Genomic DNA, 22035 nt, shown 5'->3' on the forward strand with positions numbered 1-22035 from the left:
TAGTCTCTCACAGGCCAATCTGGAGATCATACAAGGGGCCAGGAGCAAAGCTACCAGGGCCCAGTACAAAAGCAAATGGACCAGATTCTGCCACTGGGCAGACTCCAAGGCAATCGACTCCCTGACATGCACCTTGGACGACGTGCTCTCCTTTTCGGCGCACCTCGCTCATTCAAGCGTGCAGGTGGACACCTGCTGCACATACCTTGCAGCCATTGGGGCTTTCAAGGACTCGGAGGAGGGAATTTTTTCCTCCTCCAACCCTATCGTCAAGAAGCATCTGACAGGCCTTACAGTGCTCTACCCGCCCGTCAAGAGACCGCACCCGGTGTGGGACCTTAACATAGTCTTGGGCTCGCTGGCGCACAAACCTTTTGAGCCAATGTCATCTGTGGACAAAAGGCTGGTCACCACCAAGACTGCCTTACTAGTCTGCCTTACCTCGGGTCGTAGACTCAGCGAAATCAAGCCGCTGTCGCCTCTGAGCCATATACAACCTGTCACAAGGACAAGGTTGTCCTGTGGGGACACCCAGCATTTCTGCCCAAGGTTCCATCTGCTTTCCACCTGAACGAGGAAATAGTCCTTCCTATGTTTTTTCCCGATCCCAAGGACGAAGAACAGTGCTGCACTGCCTGAATGTTAGGCATGCCCTGAAATTCTACTTGGACAGGACCAAGGGCTTCCGCAAATCAGACACCCTGTTCATAATTTTTGGAGGCTCAAGACCAGGCTATCAGGCCTCTAAGGCTTCCATATCCCGCTGGGTGGTCTCTGCCATCAAAAAAGCATATGAGGGCCAGCACAAGCCGCTCCCGGCCAACATGCATGCCCAGGCAGTCGGGCCCAAGGCAACTGCCATCGCATTCCAGCACCATGCCCCTTGGCAAGTCATAAGCAGGACGGCCACTTGGGCCTCTCTCTCGGCTTCCTGCAAGCATTAATTACTGTTTGGATGCTGACTCTTGATCTGATGTGGCTTTCGGATAGGCGGTTCTCAGGAACCTATTTGCTTAAGGAGGGTCTCCTCTAACACAATTTACTGCCCATCAGCCTCTCCAAGGCCTATCGGAAAAGGTGAACAATTTGACCAAAAGTGGAGGCAAAATGGATACTCTGTATCCCTGCATCACTTCACTGTAAGCTGATGTGTGATGCTTTCAAAACTAGAGAGAAAGGGAAAAGTGGGCACCAACACTGAAAGGTATTAGAAATATTAGCTCTTAGATAAAAGTAATGGATACTGCAAGCCATTGATCCAATAAAATTCATCCTTTCATGATTAGACACCTGTAAGCCCCTAGATAGCATCAAAATAGGTGTCATAAACATAACTACATTTTTCATTACTCATGTGAACAAATTAGTTAAAAACTACCTTGTTTCCACAAAACCAGTTGTCAACATAGGGTATCGTAGAACTGAGAAGCAAAAATAAAATGTAAACATGTTTATAGAAGCATATCCAAAAGAAATGGATATCAAAATAAGGTTAAACCCATAGTCACTAACCAAAAAGTTGAGAATACAACCCCCAAGTGTAGGACACAATATATTGTAGCTCAGGAATGCTACAAATAGTGTGTACTCTTAAAATGCTAACTTTTCGTCTTCAGCAGCGTGCAATGACGTCATCACGTGCAAAGTGCAATGGCATCGTCTTGCGCCGCGGGAAACACAGACAAAATGTGCAGTGTACACAAAAGTGTTTTTAACAGTTACAAAAGAGTCAAAGGGATTTCCTAGAAAGAATATAAGCATATATACAAAAATGTATTCAAATACACATATGGTTTGCTTCTTCCGTATTCTTGCAAACAACACTAGGTATGTCCTACAGCCATACCAACTTTACAGCATACATTTATCGAGATGGTAAGAAACAAATACTATTGTGTGAATTAGAGAAGTAGAGCAATTCACAAAGTAAGAGATAAATCGTCATTCTCTTTGATGTGATTCATTCTTATTTCATGGAAATTGTAGTGTTTCCAAAATATATACTTACAATGCTTGTGTAAGAAAAAAAGCAGGGCATCACAATTTTATATCCTAATTACAGAAAACAAAACAGATGCAACGCTTCATTCTCTTAGGCATTACTGAATTGTCTGTCCAATATGCTTCACGTTCCAGTTTCTTATTACTATTCGTGATATAACACAATGTTAACTACTTCTAAGATTTCTAACCACATCTGTGTAATTTGATGTATGTTGACAAGTCTCTAGTCACTTATGAATTGGGATTGGTAATTCTGATGTTAGGTTGGTACTCATTCCAATTAAATTTTTTTTTAACAAGTTTTATTTAAACAGCAGGAGTGTATAACGAATACAACAGTTAGAACTTGACTGTATTTTGCTTACATAACATCATTTACGCATAACCATCGTTAAGCTTCACAGCGGATCATTGTTCCCGCAATTTTACCTTATTTTCTAATAAATGTCCCGTATCCCCAACTGCCACCCTCCCCTTTTTCCTAACTTGAATGGTTTCAGTGTCCTTTCTTCGTTCTGAGGTCTCAGACCGCTCCATGTAGATAAGACTACGCCCATTTTCAGAGGTTCAGCAGACATGAACGTCCTTAAGAAGTTTTGGTTTGTAGAAGTTAGCTTCTCTGTCCTTTACGAACTCCCAGAAGGGGTGCCATACTGCCAGGAATCTCAGGTATTTGCCAGTTTTAGGGCGTATATTTTTTCTTTTGCCATAACCCTCCCATATCTTGACCCACCACCAGGCTATTATCAGGCCCAGTTTGTTTTTCCATCCTTGCGCGAATGTCATTCTTGCTGCCCACAGTAAGTGTATGATAAGGGTAACATTATGTCCCGTTGCTGCGTATGTATCTTCCACCACCGTTCCCAGTATGATTACTTTTGGTTCTTATCGGAGAGTCACTCCCGTCTTTTCTTTTATGTGCCCCAGCACTTCTTTCCAGAACATCACCGCTTTCGGGCAAGACCAACACATATGGTAGAGATCTCCCTTCCTGCTACATTGTCTGCAGCAGTCTGGAAGTACTTAGCATTTATTTTGTGTAGGCGGTATGGGGACATGTACCATATATAACAGAGCTTACAAGCTGATTCCTTGATTGCGTTGCATTTGGAGGACCTATGTGCCGTCATCCAGATCTGTCCCCATTCTTCTGTAATAGTTTCTCCTATATCTTTCTCGCAGTTTGTTTTATATTGGAGATTCTCCCATTTGCGCGTCATATTATAGCCTATATAATCTAGACACCCCTTTCACGGTCGCACCGTCTTGCATGATGAGTTGAAGTCCAGTTGGAGTTCTAGTGCCCGCCCTTTTCACCACGGGCTGGGTGATCCACTGTATAATTTGCATGTATCTGTATCTCTCTTTTTCCCCAATACCGAATTTCCGTTTACAGTCCTCAAATAGTAGGGGGGCCCCACCCTGGTTCATGTCTGCTAAAGTCAAGTCTACCGCCCCTGTCCACTCCTCCCAGAGTCTTGCTGGTAAACCTGGGGTGAATTCGGCCTTGTTTGCGAGTGAGGAATGAGGGCCCAGTCTCTGCTAGATTTTTTCTTTCCCTGCACTTTGTCACAACTACGTAGGGAATTTCTAGTGGTTTCCAACAGCTGGCCCCCTTTTTCTCGGTCTAGGGTGTTGAGGGTGCGCAGTACTTTCAGGGGAATCTTGGTGACCACCTGCTCTATCTTACATCACCCACCTGTTCGGTCTTTTCCCGACCATTTCAGCATTGGTGCTAAATGTGCCGCCAGTATTTACCTTTCTATGTCTGGAAACCGAGGCCTCCGAGGAAGGGTGGGCGCTTCATAATTTTCTTTTGAAGCCTAGGTCTTTTACCTTGCCATATGCAAGTGAAAATTGCTGTTTGCAGGGTTTTGGACATGCAGGGCGGTATATCTACGGGTATCGAACTAACCACATAAAGCATACGAGGGAGGAGGGTCATTTTTGTCGCTGCCATTCTAGCAAACCAGGACAGTTTTTGGGTGTCCCATCTGTGCAGGTCATGTTGTAGTTGCTTGCATAGGGGTTTGATGTTTGCCTCATACAGATTTCCCATGTCTCTTGTTAAATGTATCCCCAAGCATTCTAAGGACTTTTTTTTCCCATATTAGGGGGTATGTTATTTTGAGTTTGTTGATCGTTTCGCCCTTTTCTGTTATGTTCAGTGCTTTTGACTTTGTGTAATTTATGGCGAACCCTGAAATTTTAGCATCGCTTTGGGTAATGTATTTTGGGTATCGTTCATAAATAGCATAATGTCGTCCGCACACAATGCAATTTTGTGTGACTTCCCCAAATACCATCACTCTGATTTCCGGGTCTTGTCTAATCTGTTCGCGAATCGTGCCATTGCCATTGCAAAAATCAAGGCGGAAAGGAGGCAGCCTTGATATGTGCCTCTCTGTATGTCAATCTGTTCCAAGCATTGCCCATTGATCAGGAAGCTCGTAGAGAGGATTTGGATGTTGGCTAGCACCATGCTAGTGAATTCCGGCCCACACCTGAACCCCTCCAACACCAGTTTCAGATAATCCTAGTCCAGGCTATCAAAGGCTTGTCTGGCGTTTAATGCTGCTACTGAAAATTGTTGCCCTGTTCTGGTTCCTAGAGTGATAATGTCAATGTCCCTTCTCACGTTTTCCTGAGTGTGCCTCCCTGTGATAAGGCCTGCTTGATCTTCGTGTATGATTTTTGGGAGGCCCTTCCCTAGCCTAGTTGCTAGTACCTTGGCGTAATTCTTGGCATCAGTGTTTAAAAGCACGATGGGGCGGTAATTGGTGCATTTGGTAGGATCTTTCCCAGGTTTCAAGATTAGTATCGTCGTGGATTTGCCCATGTCCGTTGTGACCGACCCCTTTTCCCTGATGACGTTGAAGAGCCATATAAGTGGTGCTAGCAGTTGTGTGCGGAACGTTTTATAGTAGCCTTTTCCCAACCCGTCAGGGGCCGGAGTTTTATTTGCCGGTAAGACCATGTCGATCCTAGAGTAACCCTTGTGAACTGCTGAGTAATGCGTGTATTCCCTGTTCTCATCCTGGAAAAACCTCCATGTCCCAGTTACCCCTAGGTCTCGAATGAGTTTGCCCAGTGCTTGTCTATTTTTCCCATCCGTTGCTGTAGCTGGTAGTGTTTTATCTAGTGATGGGTCCATCACACAGTTGAAGTCTGCACTTATCACTACTTGACCTTCGCACTACCCTCCCAATTTCTGCAGAATTCCACTTATGTTTGTCTTGTTTCTGGTTGGGGACATATCGTGCAATTATAGTGTATGTCTGCCCCTTTATTGTGCCCTTGAGTCCCAAGTATCTCCCGTCTGGGTCCCTGAGCAGGTGGTGTTTTCTGAACCCCATCTCTCGATTGAGCAATATAGCCACTCTCTTCGTTTTTTTTTTCTTCGAATGGAGGCATAGAATTGTTGGGAACATTTTATGGGCCGCCATCCTTTCGTCCCCATGGAGGAGATGTTTCTTGTAGGATCCCTATTGATACTTGCAACGCTACCAATCTCCCCAGTATAACGCAGCGCTTCATTGGCGAGTTCAGCCCTTGTACATTCAGGGTTACTATTGTGGCTTCAACCATAGTGTATGGTCAAGGGTAAATGCTTCCCTCCATGTCTGCCCTCCTTCCCTCTTAAGTGCCTCACTTCTGGAGATCTATATTCCTCTTCCATTTTTGGGACTTGAAACCAACTCCTAGCGATTCCCTTTTCATTTTTCCACCCCACTCCCTTCCCCCCTCCCACACTCCAACTTCTCCCATTGTCCCCTTGTGGCCGGGGTTCTGCCCAGGGCGTAGGGTCAAAATCCCTCCCAGTGGTCCTTCATGCCAGGATATTTCCATATCCTCCGTTAGATTCCAATTTGTGATGCACTCCTACCTCCGTCCGGGCTCACAGTTCATGTCCCGCAGCCTTCCTCCTTCTTTCGAAATCGTCCAAGTGATTTGGCCACTCTAGCATTTTGCCTGGTATTCCACTTCGCTCCGGGACGTTCTGATCATTTGTGGGGGCCGGTCAGTGTCAAGTCTCTTCCGTTCCTCCTCTTTCTTTTGGTTGTCCATTCCCAGGGGTGGGTCAAGTCTTTTATAGAACTTTGTCTTGGGTTGCGGTCCACAGGTTTCTGATCTTCTATATGTAACAATGACAGACCCTCTTCACATGTGCTAATTAGCCGTTGCTTACCTTCCCAGGTGAAGGTTAGGCCGAAGGGTTAAGCCCACTTATAGGATATGTTTTGCCCTCAGGGCCCTTGTCACTGGTTGCATTAGCCTTTTCTTATGAAGAGTTGAGAGTTCCAGATCTTGGTAAAGTTGGATACGACTCCCGTTATCGTCAGCTCTGTGTGCGACCTGGCGGCTCTCAAAATATCTTCCTTTAGTATGTATGAGGATAAGGCTACTAGCACATCCCTGGGTCTCGCCTCCGGTTCTTTCCTCTTGGTGCCCACTAGGTGTATCCTATCGATCAGGATTCCCTCTGGTTGGGTACTGGTTAGAAAGTTGCTAAAACTTTGTTGTATGGTATCCTTTAGGTTGTCATCCATCACTGATTCCACAAAACCTTTAACTCTGATATTAGATCTGTTTTCCAGGTCTTCGACCTGTATTTCTAGATTATTCGTTGCTCTGACTACTTGTTCCAGTAAGACGCTACATTGTTTAGCTTCTTCCGCCATGTTGGTGAGACCATTCTCAACCACGTCCACTCTGTCCCCCAGATCATTCATCTCTTTTCTGACATCCTGTAGCGTTGACTTTCAGGCAGTTCAACAGTTCCTCTTTGTCAGTTGTCATTGTAGCAAATGCTTTGTCGTGTAAGGTTCTTTAGTCTCTTGCCGTGGTGAGATGGGGGGGGGGGGGGAATTTCCTCTGATTGCTTCTGCCTCCAGCTCCTCTCTATTTACCCCTCTTGGAGTTTCGTTAATCCTTTGGCTTTCGTTGGGGCACTTCCGGCATCAGGGTTTCTGAGCGGAGCTTATGGGTGCTGTCTTCCGGTGGATTATCTACGGCTTCGGTAGGCCGTGGAGTACAGTGAGGTTAATGAGTTGTTGGATTCCTTTTAATGTCAGTAGGTTACGCCTCCATTGGGTCTGCTTTGCACTTTCTCTTTTTGGGGTTTGTATATTCTATGGTTCTGGACTTGTCTGCTTTGTTTGGAATGGGGTGACTCTGCCCACTTTACTGCTCGCGCCCCATTTCCAATTTCTTTTGTCCTTATTGTTGCTGAGTCTCTGTGTGCTGGTCCATGACAGCCCCTGGAACGCAGCACGGCCGCCATCGGGTGTGACGGAGGTGGGAGCACGTTCCGAAACGCCGAGAGCAGCAGGCACACTGGACGCCTTTGAAATCGCCTTGAAATCGCCTTGGAATAGAGACTAGGGCTACCGCCTCGGGGAGAAAGTACAACTCTCTCACAATCTGGAACGAACGGGAGAACCAGCAGATAGCGATCGCCCGCAACCGTGTGACGGTCTGATTACTCCGGGGCCCCAAGGTAACAAAGCATCCCCGTCATCCCAGCAGGGTGAGAATGCCCATGAGAATTTACGACGCGCCCCCGGCCTGCATTACCGGGATCTGCGGCACAACCTGGGGAAACCTACAATAGTAACGGGGAGAGGACACAGACACAGTTCTAGTGCCGGCAAATCACCGGCCCAAATCCAACAATAACACGGGAATCCTGCAGCATGCGACGCAGACGAGAGGGGGAACCAAAGTGGAGACGCACCAGTGCTGGGCCTGCAGAAGATCTTCCTGCTCACAAACATGCTGCATACGCCACAGAGGTATGCTATTAGATGAAATCTGACCCAAAAGGAAGCAAATGAGCAGCCTGAGTAAGCGCTACAGGTTCTAATAGGCACTGGACGCCCCACACCCCAACTGGCCTCATCCTCTGCAGAGCCAGAACACGGTTTGGGGGGACGGAGCTAAAAGAAGAAATACAGTCAGATTTCATTTGAAATGATTTTTTGTCTAACGTACCGTTTCCCTCCGAAGGATCGGATGCGGAAAGATTTGTTTTTGGCTGTATTGAGCTGCTTCAGTCACCATTAGTTTTCCTGCTCAGACAAAGCTTGGAGGAGCGCATCTACACTAGCCGCCGGCCATCTTGGAATCCCCCCATTCCACCTAACTTTAGTTTTTCAGGTGGTTTGTCCTACATAGTAGAGACCACATGGGCTTCTAATTGAATATGACGTTTTGAGTATCACAGGTAAGTGTCGCAATGGAATGTATTCACCTATGGTAAGATTAAATGCCATGTTCCCTTTAGTGATATTGTTAGTTGCCACAATGTGAACAAGTGTAAGTGGAAATTCTACTAGTTCTAGATCTTATAATCGTATCTCGATTGGTAAAGACCAATAAGTCCCTTAAGTTACTACTCTTCTTGTAGACAAATGCTCGTGAAGTTAAAAGGATTACTTATTTGATGTCACATGATGGGTTATGCCAATATTTCAAAATACATTTCTCAATTTTAGAGCTCTGTATGCAGTATATGGATACAAAAACAAAATATTGTGGACTAGAGCATTTCTCATGAACAAGAAACTCACATTTTTATTTGTACTTTTGCTTGCACTTTGTTCAGCTAGGAATAATTCTTTTCAACACATTTCTGCATCAGTTTCTCGTATTCATGATGATATTGGTCATTGTTGTACACAATGCGTTTAATCCTCAACAGTTTGCTGAATGGAAGACTCTTCACTGTATTATGTGGATGAAAGTTAAGACAATGTAGAAAGTGATTTCTATCTGTGAGCTTAGTAATAAAATTGTATGAATCTGGTTTAATGTTTGTGTCCAGAAAATGTACCCCTTGAATTACCGATGTTAAAAGTAAACTGAATCCGTTTGTCTACTATATTAAGATATCTAAGGAAGTCCATAAGAATGTTGTGCGATCCATGCCAAATGGTAACCCCGGCATCTGTTATGCCCCCAGTATTATACTTGTGCTACACTGGGTGGTTAATAATGTGCTCCCTTTCAAAATGAAACCGAAAGCTGTTCGCCAACATGTGCATCATAGTGGACCCCATTGTGGTTCCACATTCTCTGTGCATTGAAACTGTGGAGTGGATCCTGTTACAAGAGATTTTTTTAACAACATCTTGAGCATACAAACTGGTACACTAGAAATCCCTGTCACCAGAGCACCCACAACAGAAGACATTATCTTTACATTAAATGCCTTAAAAAACCACAACCCCACTCCATCCCCCCATTTCACCTCCCCCCCACCCCCCGCCCAAATACCATTCCAAAATCTGGGAAGAAGCGTAGTACAACAACTGTGGTAGGACGAACCAACGAAGAGTAAGGGCCAACAAAAAACATTCAAATAGGTTGACCTAATGAGGAGAACCCCCTACAATTGTAACTTTCAGGCAATGGTGAACACAAAGGAAAGCACAAAGATTTTTGAAAAGTCCACAGGCCTCCAGAATTTACAGTCTCATAGTCACATTCATCATTCAAGAGGACTGCCATCCATTCCTGCACAAAAGACCTAGTACCATTCTTCTCATAGATAAAGATCGCCTTTAGCTTATTGAGCCATTCCGCTTTAGAAGGGGCAACCAGACTCTTCCATTTTTGAGCAAGTGCCTAACGCCCTGCTTTCAACATCACCCCTACCGCTTTTGGGAAACCACTCATCTCAACGTCCGGCAAAGGCGTGTCCAAGAGGACCTCCAGAGGGAGTAGGGATGGAGAAACCCCCGCTATATCCTTAATCCAGCTAAGTACTTCTGCCCAAAACACCTGGATCACAGGGCATTCCCACCACATCTGGTACCAAGTACCTCGCTGTGAACACGTTCTGGGACACAACGGGGACACATTTTTAAACATTTTAGACAAAACAACCGGTGGCCGGTGCCATGAATGGAGAACCTTAAAGCCATGCTTCATCGCCGCAGTATACAGCTCCCCCGAAAAAATTGATTTAAAAATAGCCCTCCATGTAGAGTCTTCCACTGCTATACCCAATCTCCCCTCCCAAATTTGCTTAAGACTGCCTGCCCTCCAGATCCGCCGTAACCAATAATTTATAAATCTTAGAAAAAGAGCCCTTTCTGGTCGGGGCGCAAGCCAGGAATTGTTCAAAGGGGAAAAAGTGACGCTTCAAATCAGAGACCCACCTCGGGTGCGTGAGTATTCCCTTCAGGCGAAGATATTCAAAAACAGAGCGAGACCCCTCACCCAATGCTTCGGACAGTTGATCATATTAAATGAAACCCCCCTGGCAAATAAGCTGAGCTGTCCTCTCCAGACTCGCATCCGACCACGCCTGGGTATCCCTGAACCCCCTGGACCCTAAAGAGAAGGGGGACCCCAAAGCGACGACAAAGGGAAAGGCCAGGAGGAAAGCCGTTTATTAAATGTATTAGGTTTCTAGGAGTCCCACAAAACAGCAAGGGTAGGATGACCTCAAAGGCAGGGAGGGAGAGACCTTGGTGGGGCCCACAGCAGATCCTGCACCTTCTTCGTATGGGCGTGACAATCCTCGATACAGGTCCAATACGTCATATCTTCTCTCATATGCTCCAACATCACACAAAGTTGAGCTGCCTTATGGTACAACCTAAAATCCAGAAAGCCAAAGCCTTCATACAGATTAGGAAGGGTTAAGGTTGCATACTTAATTCTAGCTCTTTTGCCATTCCAGATAAATCTGTGAATACTAGAGTGCAACGCCTCAAAAAAGGCCTCCGAAATCACCACAGGGAGATCGGAAAACAGAAAGACGGGGCAAGATGTTCTTTTTTTATCGAGACCATATGCCCAAACCAGGAGAGGGTAAGAGGGGCCCATCGATTAAGATCTCTACTAATCTTTACCAAAATCGGGGGGAAGTTAGCTTGGAAAAGTTATCACTCTAGGGATGGTGACACCCAAATACGGGATAGCATCCCGTTCTATTCTCAAGCCCAAAATCTCAGTTCTCCCCCGTGTCTCCCCACCTCTATTGCCCATTGGCATTATGCAGGATTTGGAGGCATTCACCTTGAGCCCTGAGAAACATCCAAAAAGCGCTATAAGATCCAACAGCCGAGGTAGAGTGGACTGGAGATTTGGAAGGTAAGCTAAGATGTAATCTGCAAACAATAAAAGTTTGAAGTCACAGTCCCCACACCTAACTCCAGTAATCTCCCGATCAGCTCTTAACTGCAATGGCCAGAGGCTCCATTGCCAGGGCATATAGGAGCAGGGACAAGGGACGCCCCTGACGAGTACCCCTAGAAAGAGCCAGAGGAGATGAAGCGCACCCTTTAACTAGAACCCACGCCACAGGGCCGTTGTACAGGACCGAGACCCACCCGCAAAAGTTATCTCCCACACCCATTTTCCAGAGCACTTTTCCCATATAAGGCCACTCGACGCGGTCAAATGCGTTTTCTGAGTCGAGCAAAAGAAGGTAATCCTCCTTATCCCGCCTTGAGCCCTCGTACATGAGATTCAGGGTCTTCCGAACGTTGTCAGATCCCTGACGACCAGGGATGAAGCCCACCTGATCCACATGGACCAACGACGGGAGGAGTTTCGTGAGTCTGTTTGCCAACAATTTAGCTAAAATGTTGACATCCGTATTAAGAAGGGAAATGGGGCGATACGATTGACATAGGGATTGATCTTTCCCTTCTTTGGGAAGGACCACTATGAGGGCAGACATCATGGTGTGTGGAAGGGTACCCAGCTCCAGGGCTGCATTAAACATTTTAGCCATGAATGGGGCCAGGATGGAGCTATGCACTTTGAAAAAACTAACAGTAAAACCATCATCGCCTGGGGAGGTACCACTTTTCAGGGAAGCAATGGTTTCGACTATTTCTTGGGGGGTAATAAGTTGCTCGAGAGAGTCCGCTTTTTCAGGGGGCAGACGGGGGATGGGTAGGGACTCCAGGAAGCTATCAATATCGGCACCATCCCGAAAGTACTCAGCAGTATATAGATGCTCGTAGTATGACCTAAATTGCTGTGCTATCTCTCCATCCCTTAGAGCTCTACCACCCTCGGAGGTGCGAATAGAGTTCACTCTCCTACTATTTCTAAGTTCCTGGAGCCTCCACGCCAGAATCCTAGCTGCTTTTCCCCCCCTTCTCCATATATTTCTGCTTCAAGAAAGACCGCTTTCTTTCTGTCTGCCCCACAAGCAAAGCTGCAAGACTTGAGCGCAGCTGCTGTAATTCTTCCCATTTACCCAGAAACATCTGTCTTCAATTTCCCCCCCGGCTGGATAGCTGCAATCTTATTTCTCAAATGCTTCTCTTCCCGGACCCGCTCCTTTTTTCTCGAGCCCACCTCAGTGAGGACACCCCTAATGGTCGCATTATACGCCTCCCAAACTCCCATGACACCCACCTCCCCATTGTCGTTATTAGCGAAATAGTCTGTGATAGCGGCTAAGACCATTTGTTGCACCTCCTTATCCTGCAGCAGAAAATCATTGCATCGCCACTGGGAACCAACTGGTGGAAAGGGGATTCCTAGTTTAACCTTAACCAAGTCATGGTCGGACCAAGGAATAACTTCGACCCCATGTTCTGTAATCTCCTCCTTTAGGGACAAATCTACCAGGACGTAGTCAATCCGAGAGAACGCTCCATGCGTCTTAGAATAGTAGGTAAAGTACGGATCCCGACCCTCCTCCGGTCCCTGTATCCCACAGCCCCAACTCCCCGTTAACCTGGAAGGTGGTTGCCATTTTTTTTCTGAACTGGCCAGTCCGGACACGTTCTGGGCGACCTATCTCTGTCAGGACAGAGGGTCATATTAAAGTTCCCTCCCACTAACAAATTACCCTTAGTAAACTCCACAATTCTACCCCTCATCCCCCTCCAAAAGTCATCCTGTGCCTCATTCTGAGCATATAGTGTTAACATTGAGCCCCTCACCTCTCCCTTGACCATAATATACCTGCCCTCTGGGTCCATTTTTTGGGCTTTAAGCGCAAACTGCGCCTTGGGAGAGACCATGAGGGCAACACCTCGTTTTTTAGCAACATAGGAGAAGGTACATACATGCTGAGTAGCCTTGCCCCTAATTTTTGGTTCTTTACCTTTGACCCAGTGAGTTTCCTGTAAAAACAAGAAATGAAGCTGAAGCCTAGTAAACTCTCAACACCAATGACCGTTTTGTTGGGGAGTTCAAACCCTGCACATTCAGGGACCCCACTTTCAACCGCTGAAGCCTATCCTCCATTAAAGGGTCCGTTACTGCTCACATGCGCCTTTGGGGATCCCTTAGTACCACCCTCACCACCCAGTTTCGGGGCCTCCCAGAAATATGGAGCCCCCCCCCCCCCCCCCCCCCCCAAACCTGCACCGATTCCCGGACTACTTGGAATAACAAGAACAAAACCCTCTTCAACACCCACACCCAACCCAAGGGTCGCCATACCCTTAGCAACAGAGGACGAATCCTTCTCCCCCGGAAGAGCAGAGGCTGCCATTGCTGGGCGAGGATCTGGGGCAATCCGGCGGAACCGCTGCAGGGACTCACACCAGCTCATGGGCCCATGCAGCCCTCCAGACCTCCAACTGGGGCTCCCAGCACTTCCCCAGCACAAAGGGCCACCTCAACCGATCAGGGGGCTCGCCAGGCAGGGGGTGCCCCATAGACCTGGGGCATAAATAGTCAACCAGCAGGACTCAATCTCACCTCCACGGGCTGCCCTGACTTACACTTCCCCAGTCCCCCTATCCACCAGCCAAAGCTCCTCTGGGGCCAGGAAGAAGGCGCAGAAACGAGGGGGTCCACCCCCACAGCCACCGGCAGGTAACGTTCAGCGAGTAGGGATTCCAACTGCCACCTCAGTCTTGGACTCAAGTCCCTCTGTGGCAAGCTACTCCTTAGGTGGATGGGCCAAGGGCCAACAGTGGGGGGGGCCCCCCCCACCCGCCCCAGGATGACTTCCAGACTGCCACAGCCGGAACAACACTGCACCACCAATCCCTGGGCCGCCCCCCAGCCGCTCCTCTTCTTTGCAGAACGCTGTCCAGCCAGGGCTATCTAGGGAACACAGCTAGGACCCACAGACTCTGAGCAACCCCCCCCCCCCCAACGGGGTCAAAGGCGCGCACCCACCTCAGCAGCGCCAGTCTGGCAGACTCACCCCAGGCCTAGAATGAAGGAGCTCTCCAGGGACTCCCCGTAGCCACTCAGCCGATGGACCGCTCCAGAAAGCGCAACACTCCTCCGGCTTCCACTCGGTTCTGGCTGCCCAGCCTCACGCCCTGCCAATGATGCACCTCCGATCCAGGCTTCCTCAGTGGGAAGCGGGGTGTTATGAGGTGTAGCTGGCCATGGGACATCGTACCAGCTCCCTCTTCGGATGCTATGGGACACCAGCATCGGGAGGCCCAGGCCCTCGGAGGATGAAAGGGTAGGGGCTGGCCGTGGACATCGCACCAGCCACACCCTACAGTGCTATGGGACACCAGCACTGGGCAGGCTTCAGAGCCTCAGTGATTAGCAAGGCTGACCGGACCACTTCATACGATCCTGTCCTGCATGCGGTGCAGGGAGCCCCATGGCAACGTGACCTGCACGCCCTGTGTCTTCAGGGCGGGCCTGCAGGCCACAATAAAGAGGGCACACTAGTTAGTCAGTCATGGTGCCCGCGGCCGTTCTCCCACACGTGTCTGCAGGGCTCCCTTTTATTAGCTTGGGCCATGACGACGACATGGTCCAACTTAAAAGGGCAATACATTGGAGAGGGACCCAACCCCTTAAAGGGGCGATACACAGAGGAGGTTTCACTACACAACACAGGGCACACCTCCCCCATCCATAGCGCGTTCCTCACAGCGCGGCCTCACACCCCTCCCCCACCGAAGGGAAGGACAATGCGCTGCGGAACGGCTGGCGGGAGCCGCACTGCAAACCTCTCTGCTCCCCACGCCATTTTCCCTCGGCGCCACCTCGCGACGTCCGGTTTTCGCCCCTCAGGCCCACAGGGGTCAGGAACACCAATTCCAGGGGCCAGCCGCCATACTGGAGGGATATGGGGGGGGCTCAGGTTGCACTTTCCTGGACCCCAGGGAGAGCAAGGCTGAGGCGAGTCAGTGCATCCCAGCGCCCCCTGGTGGTTCTCCCCAGAATACATATTTTAAGTTCAAGGAACACTATTAATTGCAAAATTCTGTTGTACTGGTCACCACATCTACCAATCGAAAGATGTACATGCACCTGGGTGTGTACTGGGACCAGCCAGTCGCAGCTCACACACAAACTTCCTCTTTATCCACGAAATCAGCAGCTTTTTCTGGAAAAGGTAATTCCATATATGGCATTTTCTTACCTGAAAAGTCAGAAAGCAGGCCAAAGAACACTGTGGCCAAAGGACAAGCGAAAACCTTGTGGCGCGGCCATCTTAGGGTGCTTTTGCGACAAATGCACAAGTAAAAAGTATAAAACACAATAGAAAATGATCTGCTGCCACCAGCTCACCTAGACTCATTGTAAAAGTAACCAAAATGCGATCATAGAAAAAGGTATAAGGATGCAAAGTATCCTAACCACACTTCACTTTAAAATGATGTGTGCAGTTGTAACAATACAGGAAATTCACTTGAAGACAGTACTGATGAGCAAGAAGACAAGAGAAGAAAAGCAGAAGTCTTTACTTACCTCAAAAATGCCAGGTCAAGAGTCCCGACAAAAGCAAAAAGAAAGGATGTCCCATAGAAGTCTATGGGAGGATCAAAAAGTAAATATTTCCTAACCACATCCACCACCAGAGACCTGGAACTGGAGAACCTCTGAATTCCACATGAAAGGTATTTCAGCTCCTTCAGTTTAAGATAATTGAGTCCAGAGTACAGCAAGATCTGTGTAAGATAGAGAGGTTTTAAAAACTAATGTTAGGTGAAGCAATTAACTAGTGAAGACAAAAAAAGAGCTGGGTATTATGGTTTCACATCATCGGCCTAGATGCTTTATTCTGGGTAGACTATAAATAAGTATATGTATAACTACTATCCAACCTTCTATTTAATGGGTGATTTATAATTTGCCATACCTATGGATTAGAGGGACTGGTGAACATAGGAGTACATTACGCATTGTCATGGCTACTGCACTAGTAGTCTGTTCGCCGCTTTCCTGCCTACAGCCCTCCTAATCACCCCCCACGCCCCTAGTAATAACATTTTCACTCGATCGTTGAACTAAAAGGACTGATGGTTTTGCCTCTGGACGGGGAAAGGTAGAAGTTTGCCTATGGAAGGATCCGAAGTCTGCACCAAACCTTCCAGCTACGATCCTCAGCAGCATCTTCTCTACAGCTACTTGGACATAATTCTAGGGAATGGCTCAGGATCTCCACAGATAACACAGACACAGTCTTGTAGTTGGATAACATTTTCCATTCACTTATTTGTCAGGCTTTCCAATCTGAGATGATGCCAACAATAAACTGATATGGATTGAGGTACTTGGCGGTACCTTTCAGTGCCCAAGTCGGAGTTCATTATGCAGTATGGCCAAAATGTTCCCGCCATATCAAACCAACCAAATCAAACATCTAGAGCTGCCACCATCATGCCACACTGATATCTTTCTAGGTGGCAAAACTCACCCAAGGACAGAATGGGAAACTTTAAAGTGCCCATGTCCCGGCAGCCTCATGGACTAAGAGAAAAGACAATATGAATAGTTAACTTTAGGGAGGATTAAAAACAAAAAAAAGGTACTGTTGACAAGAATAGGGCTGGACACAAGAAGCCAGAAAATAAATCTAGGGGAGTACTTTGGTAAGAAATTAACTTTTTCTTTTTGGCCAACATTAAATAGGTAATCTGTTTTCTTATTTTTGCTGCTAGCTGATATCGTTCCAGTTACTTGCCACGTATAAGGTATTGCAATTTTAATTATAGATTATGAAAATGTAACTGTTTCTTGAATTTTGACAATTTGTTAGAAATAGATAAAGACAGTGTTTTTACTTGTAACAGCTCTACTTATGCTCCTAGCTCCAGCCTCTGATGATGAAGGAAGCACGGCAGCCACAGATGGGTCCACTCTGCGTACATCACCTGCAGATCATGGTGGAAGTGTTGGCTCAGAGAGTGGAGGCAGTGCCGTGGATTCAGTGGCCGGAGAGCACAGTGGTAGGATTCCTCTTTGTATTTCATATGTTGGGTTTCATCAAAATGATCAAAAGATTCTTATCAATTAAGTTTCCAAGAAGACCATTACAAGTCTTGTTGCTAGCAAATAATGGGCGCTGTTTAAAAGCCTGTCTAATTGGGTCCTGGATTGATAAAACCCTAGTGAGACAGATTTTGAAGTTTTGGAAGACCAGGAAGAAACCAAGAGTGGAGGACTGGGTTAATGATGTAGTGATGTTATCTGAATTTTGAACTAGTGATGTTTAAGAGACAGGGTAAAGAGGATGTTTTTTGGAGCATATGGAAATCGTTTCTGGATTTGTATGGGAATGGGACTTCGAAAGAGGAATGTGTTAGTTTATATAGTCAGTTGTTAATCGCATTACTTTTTAGTATTCAGAAACGTTTTGAGCATGTCGGTGTTTGTTGTGTGATTGTGTGTTTGTCTGGTGGTTTAAGTGTGGGGTGAATAGTTTCATTGTAGAATATATATATATTTCTGAGGCTTGTGGAATCTGCTTAGCTCACATGCTGTGCATAGGCCGACATCTAGTGGAAGCTGCGGAGTATTAGTTTGTTTTTCGAAACTCGAAAATGGGCGTCGACACAGGGCGTGCCAGTAATACTATCCCTAGTGTGACGTCCACTGTACCCAAGATCCCTCGCGCGTCTAGGATCCTCAGATTGTTTTTTTCCTCCATACTGGTCGGAAGCATTTTGCGGAGTCCCCTGGCCTTAGCCATACTTTTGCTAAAATATTGATTTATTGACATCCTTCCCCATCCCAACGTCGAACTTCGACACTCGACGCCGGCTGGAGAAGAAATCGACCGTCGGCTGCTGCACGACGGATTTGGGCCTCCGAAGGCCTCTGGCCTCGGCCCAGGCCTTGGAAGGCCTCTGCCCTGCAAGTAGAGAGAGTGGGGGGTTGGACATACTCTACACTCTTGGTATATAGGTACACCTTATACATTTCCTACACTTAACAGCCCGCTGCCTCAAGGTGCGTATGGAGGGTACCCCTTTTCAATTCTGCCCCAAGTGCAATCGCAAATTCCCTTGGGTCGACAGGCACGCCACGTGCAATCTCTGCTTGCCGAGGGACCACCCCGAAGCTAACTGCTGAGCGTGTAGTAGGTTTAAACCTAAGACACTTAAGGACCGTTCGACGAATCGTTGGGCCCACCACGCCAGGCAGGCGGCCATGGCAGCGGAGCGTGCCTTCAGCGATGGCAGCGACGCCGTGCTTTCGGACGGCGAGGGCATTACGGCGTCAAAAGACAGCCGAGCGCAGGTCCCCGACCTCGGAAGGTCGTCCGACAGGGCGGCTATGGGGAAGACCCACGGCGACACAGGCGCTTCACACACCACCCACACTAAACACACGAAGTCCAACCGAGACTCGACGATGTCGAGTGCTCGGAAAGAGGCACAAACAGAACGGTCCGAATTGGTGTCCTCTGGGCGTTCGAGATCGCCGCATGACTCCAGGCAATCATCCACTCTTGCCAATTGTGCCTCGCTCCCTAGGCTAACGGAAGTTCGATCGTCGGAGGACGAAGACGACTTCCACCCCCAGGCTGCAATCCAGGAGTCAGAGCCCGCAGACAAGATCAGCACGGCCCCACGTTCGAAGGACAGGGACTCTACCCCCTACCCTCGACGCCAGGCGTTGAAAACCTCCGGAGCCACTAAAGGACAGGGAAAACACTTTTCCACTCATGGGGAGGGGGGAAAACAGCAGAAGAAGCAGCCTCTGCACTCTTCCACACCTGTAAAACACTCCTCTCCTTCGAAGCAGGCAGACAAGACCAGGTCTGCTGATATTTCAGAGAGCAAATCTACTCAAGATAAATCTCCTAAACTTTCTGAGAGAGTCATTCCCAGTTCCAAAAAATGGTCCAGTGATGACATAGATAGGGTCATGTCAAGGATGTCTTCCTTGGCAGACTTTTACGATAAAAATCCAGACCACTTCCTTTCTTATGATCCACAAGGGGCTACACCTTCAGGCTCTAATGATCCTATTCCCCCCCGAGTAAGAAGCCCCGGTTTGAGACACCTATGAGGTCTACAGACCCATTCGAGGTACAACCATACTCACGGCCATACTCGCTGTATCAAGGAGAGACTTCCTTTGGTGAGGACCAAGATTTGGGCATGGTAGAAGAGCGAACCGGGACGGGCTACTATGGGAACCAGGAAGAGGAAGACCCTGAAACCTACAGCGTAGATTCCCCGGTAGAAAAGGAAGCCCCGGTTACCGACTCCCCTGTCAATAACCAACCCCTCCTGAACGAGGTTCTCGCACGTGTAGCAGAACACTTCCATATTGACACCTACGGTGTACAGGAGGAGAGGGGCTTTGCAGAGGAGTTAGTGGGAGAAAGGAGGCCTGTTGCCCAGACTATCCCTATCCAAACCGGTGGAAGCCGATCTGTTGTTTGTTAAGGCGGTCGAGGACGCACTGAAGAATGCCAAGGACGAATACGAGACACTCAAGTCCCTTGGCCAGTTAACCAATAAACCCCCTAACCAGAGAGGGAATAGTAATTTTCGTCGCCCACGCGGCCAAAATTCCCAGAGAGGATCTAACTATTCCCAGGGGCAGGGTACACAGTGGAACAGCCAACAGTCTACCCAGGGTTACGGCAGGGGTAATAGGAGAGGACGTGGTAAAGGCAGAGGCAGCCCCAGCAAAGGAGGCGGCACGCCTCCACCAAAGCAGTGACGCTCAGTTCAGGGTCCCTTCTCACGCAACCCCAGTTGGGGGACGCATTTCCAACTTCACCCAGGCTTGGGAAGGGATCACATCAGACAGATGGGTGCTGTCAACAGTATCCTCAGGGTACTGTATAGAACTACTGCAGCGTCCCCGGAACCATCCTCCACGACAAAGAGTACACTCTTTAGAACATCAGAAGATTCTCCTCGAGGAGATCGCCATTCTACTAGAAAAGGACGCAATAGAACTCGTCCCGGGACACCAGGTAAACAACGGTATTTATTCAACTTACTTCCTTGTGCCAAAAAAAGATTTGACAATGCGCCGATTATTGGACTTACGGCCTGCCAACAAGTATGTCAAGCCCCAAAAGTTTCGTATGACTACGATACAAGAGGTAATCCCCCCCCCCTAAAAAAGGGGATTACATGGCAACCTTGGATATGAAAGATGCCTATTTTCATATTTCCATGTTCCCAGCGTACAGAAGGTACTTGCATTTGAAGGTGGACAGTCGGCACTACCAATTCAAGGTACTGCCCTTCGGGATAGCTTCGGCACCAAGGGTATTCACCAAGGTACTGGCGGTGGCGGCTGCACACCTACAAAGGGAGGCAATCCCGGTGTACCCTTATCTGGACGACTGGCTCATAACGGGGGAAACCCCAGTAATTTGCAGGACAAACATTCAAAGGACTATCGACCTCCTCCACGAATTAGGCTTCTCTATCAACGAGAAAAAGTCAAGTCTGGTGCCAAGCACCTCCAAACAGTTCATAGGAGCAATCCTAGATACTCAAGAGGGGTTGACCTTTCCTTCAGAGGAAAGAATTCGGAATATACTACTGCAAATTCCGCAATATCAGTCCGGTCACCAGATAACGGTACGCAAAGCAATGCGTTTACTGGGCATGATGGCGTCATGTATTTACCTGGTCCCCCACGTGCGCCTGCGCATGCGTCCCATGCAGGAATGGTTGGCGAAACAGTGGTCTCAGGCAAGTGGTCAGTGGGACGATCTAGTGGTCGTTTCGCCAACACTAATACAAAGCCTTCACTGGTGGACAAGAGAGAATCTTGCACGGGAAAACCCTTTTACGATCCCGAAGTACAGGCAGTAGTCACTACCAATGCCTGTCTGACGGGGTGGGGAGCTCACCATCTCCACCACACAGCTCAGGGTCTCTGGTCTCCCTCAGTGGCCAAGAACCACATCAACCTGCTGGAGCTTCTGGCAGTATTCAGAGCGCTTCAAGCGTTCGAGCCCCACCTACTAAACCTGTCAGTGCAAATCCGGACGGACAGCACAACAGCCATGTTCTACCTGAACAAGCAAGGAGGGACTCATTCGCCAAATCTGTCCAAGCTTGCCCAGAAAATCTGTATATGGGCACTCAGACGGAACATCTTCATGTCATCACAACATGTTCCAGGGGAGCTCAATTCCCTAGCGGATGCTCTGAGCAGAGACTCCCTACCAGAGGAACACGAATGGGTTCTACACAGAGAGGTCTAGAAGATATCTTCTCTCGGTGGGGTTTCCCTACTATAGACTTATTCGCCACAAGCGAAAACAGACAATGCCCAGGATTTGCATCCAGGTTCTCCCAACCAGACTCCCAGGGGAACGCCCTGTGGATGAACTGGTCAGGGATGTTTGCGTACGCTTTTCCACCAACTCCTCATCAGGAAGGTGGTGAACAAGATGAACAGAGAGTCAATGACGCTCGTCATAGTTGCTCCCATGTGGGCAAGACAACCGTGGTTCCCACACCTCCGCAGGATGGCGGTGTGCGAGCCCATCAAACTTCCAGCCTGGTACAACCTACTGTCCCAGCACCAAGGTCAAACAGTGCACCAGCAACCCAACTCAATGAACCTGGCAGCATGGCTCCTGAGGTCATAGAGTTTGGACATCTCAATTTACCACAGAGGTGTATGGACATCCTAAAGGAATCTAGGAAACCAAACACAAGGCACTGTTACTTTGACAAGTGGAAGAGATTTGTTATCTGGTGCCAGAGTAGACAAATCAACCCAGTTGATTGCACTCCTTCCACTATCGTTACATACATGCTCCACCTGCTAGACGCAGGATTGGTTTTGAACTCACTGAAAGTACACCTGGCAGCCCTGTCGGCATACACCACTTCCCATAACAAGGTCTCG

The 22035-nt window shown here is 48.0% G+C and overlaps 1 protein-coding gene across 6 annotated transcripts in view; it reads left to right on the plus strand.

The window, feature by feature from the left end:
* UBR4 (ubiquitin protein ligase E3 component n-recognin 4) overlaps positions 1-22035 on the plus strand; it is a 2945062-nt gene that overhangs the window by 1788222 nt on the left and 1134805 nt on the right. For 3 of the 6 annotated variants that reach the window (XM_069611069.1, XM_069611070.1, XM_069611073.1), the window contains one exon: positions 16986-17141. In XM_069611069.1, the coding sequence (XP_069467170.1) occupies positions 16986-17141 (156 nt within the window). The remainder of the gene's footprint in view (positions 1-16985; positions 17142-22035) is intronic. The other 3 variants (XM_069611071.1, XM_069611074.1, XM_069611072.1) reach the window with 2 other exon arrangements.

The sequence above is a fragment of the Ambystoma mexicanum genome, chromosome 8 (genome assembly GCF_040938575.1).
Source record: "Ambystoma mexicanum isolate Mex_15411 chromosome 8, UKY_AmexF1_1, whole genome shotgun sequence".
NCBI lineage: Eukaryota > Metazoa > Chordata > Amphibia > Caudata > Ambystomatidae > Ambystoma > Ambystoma mexicanum.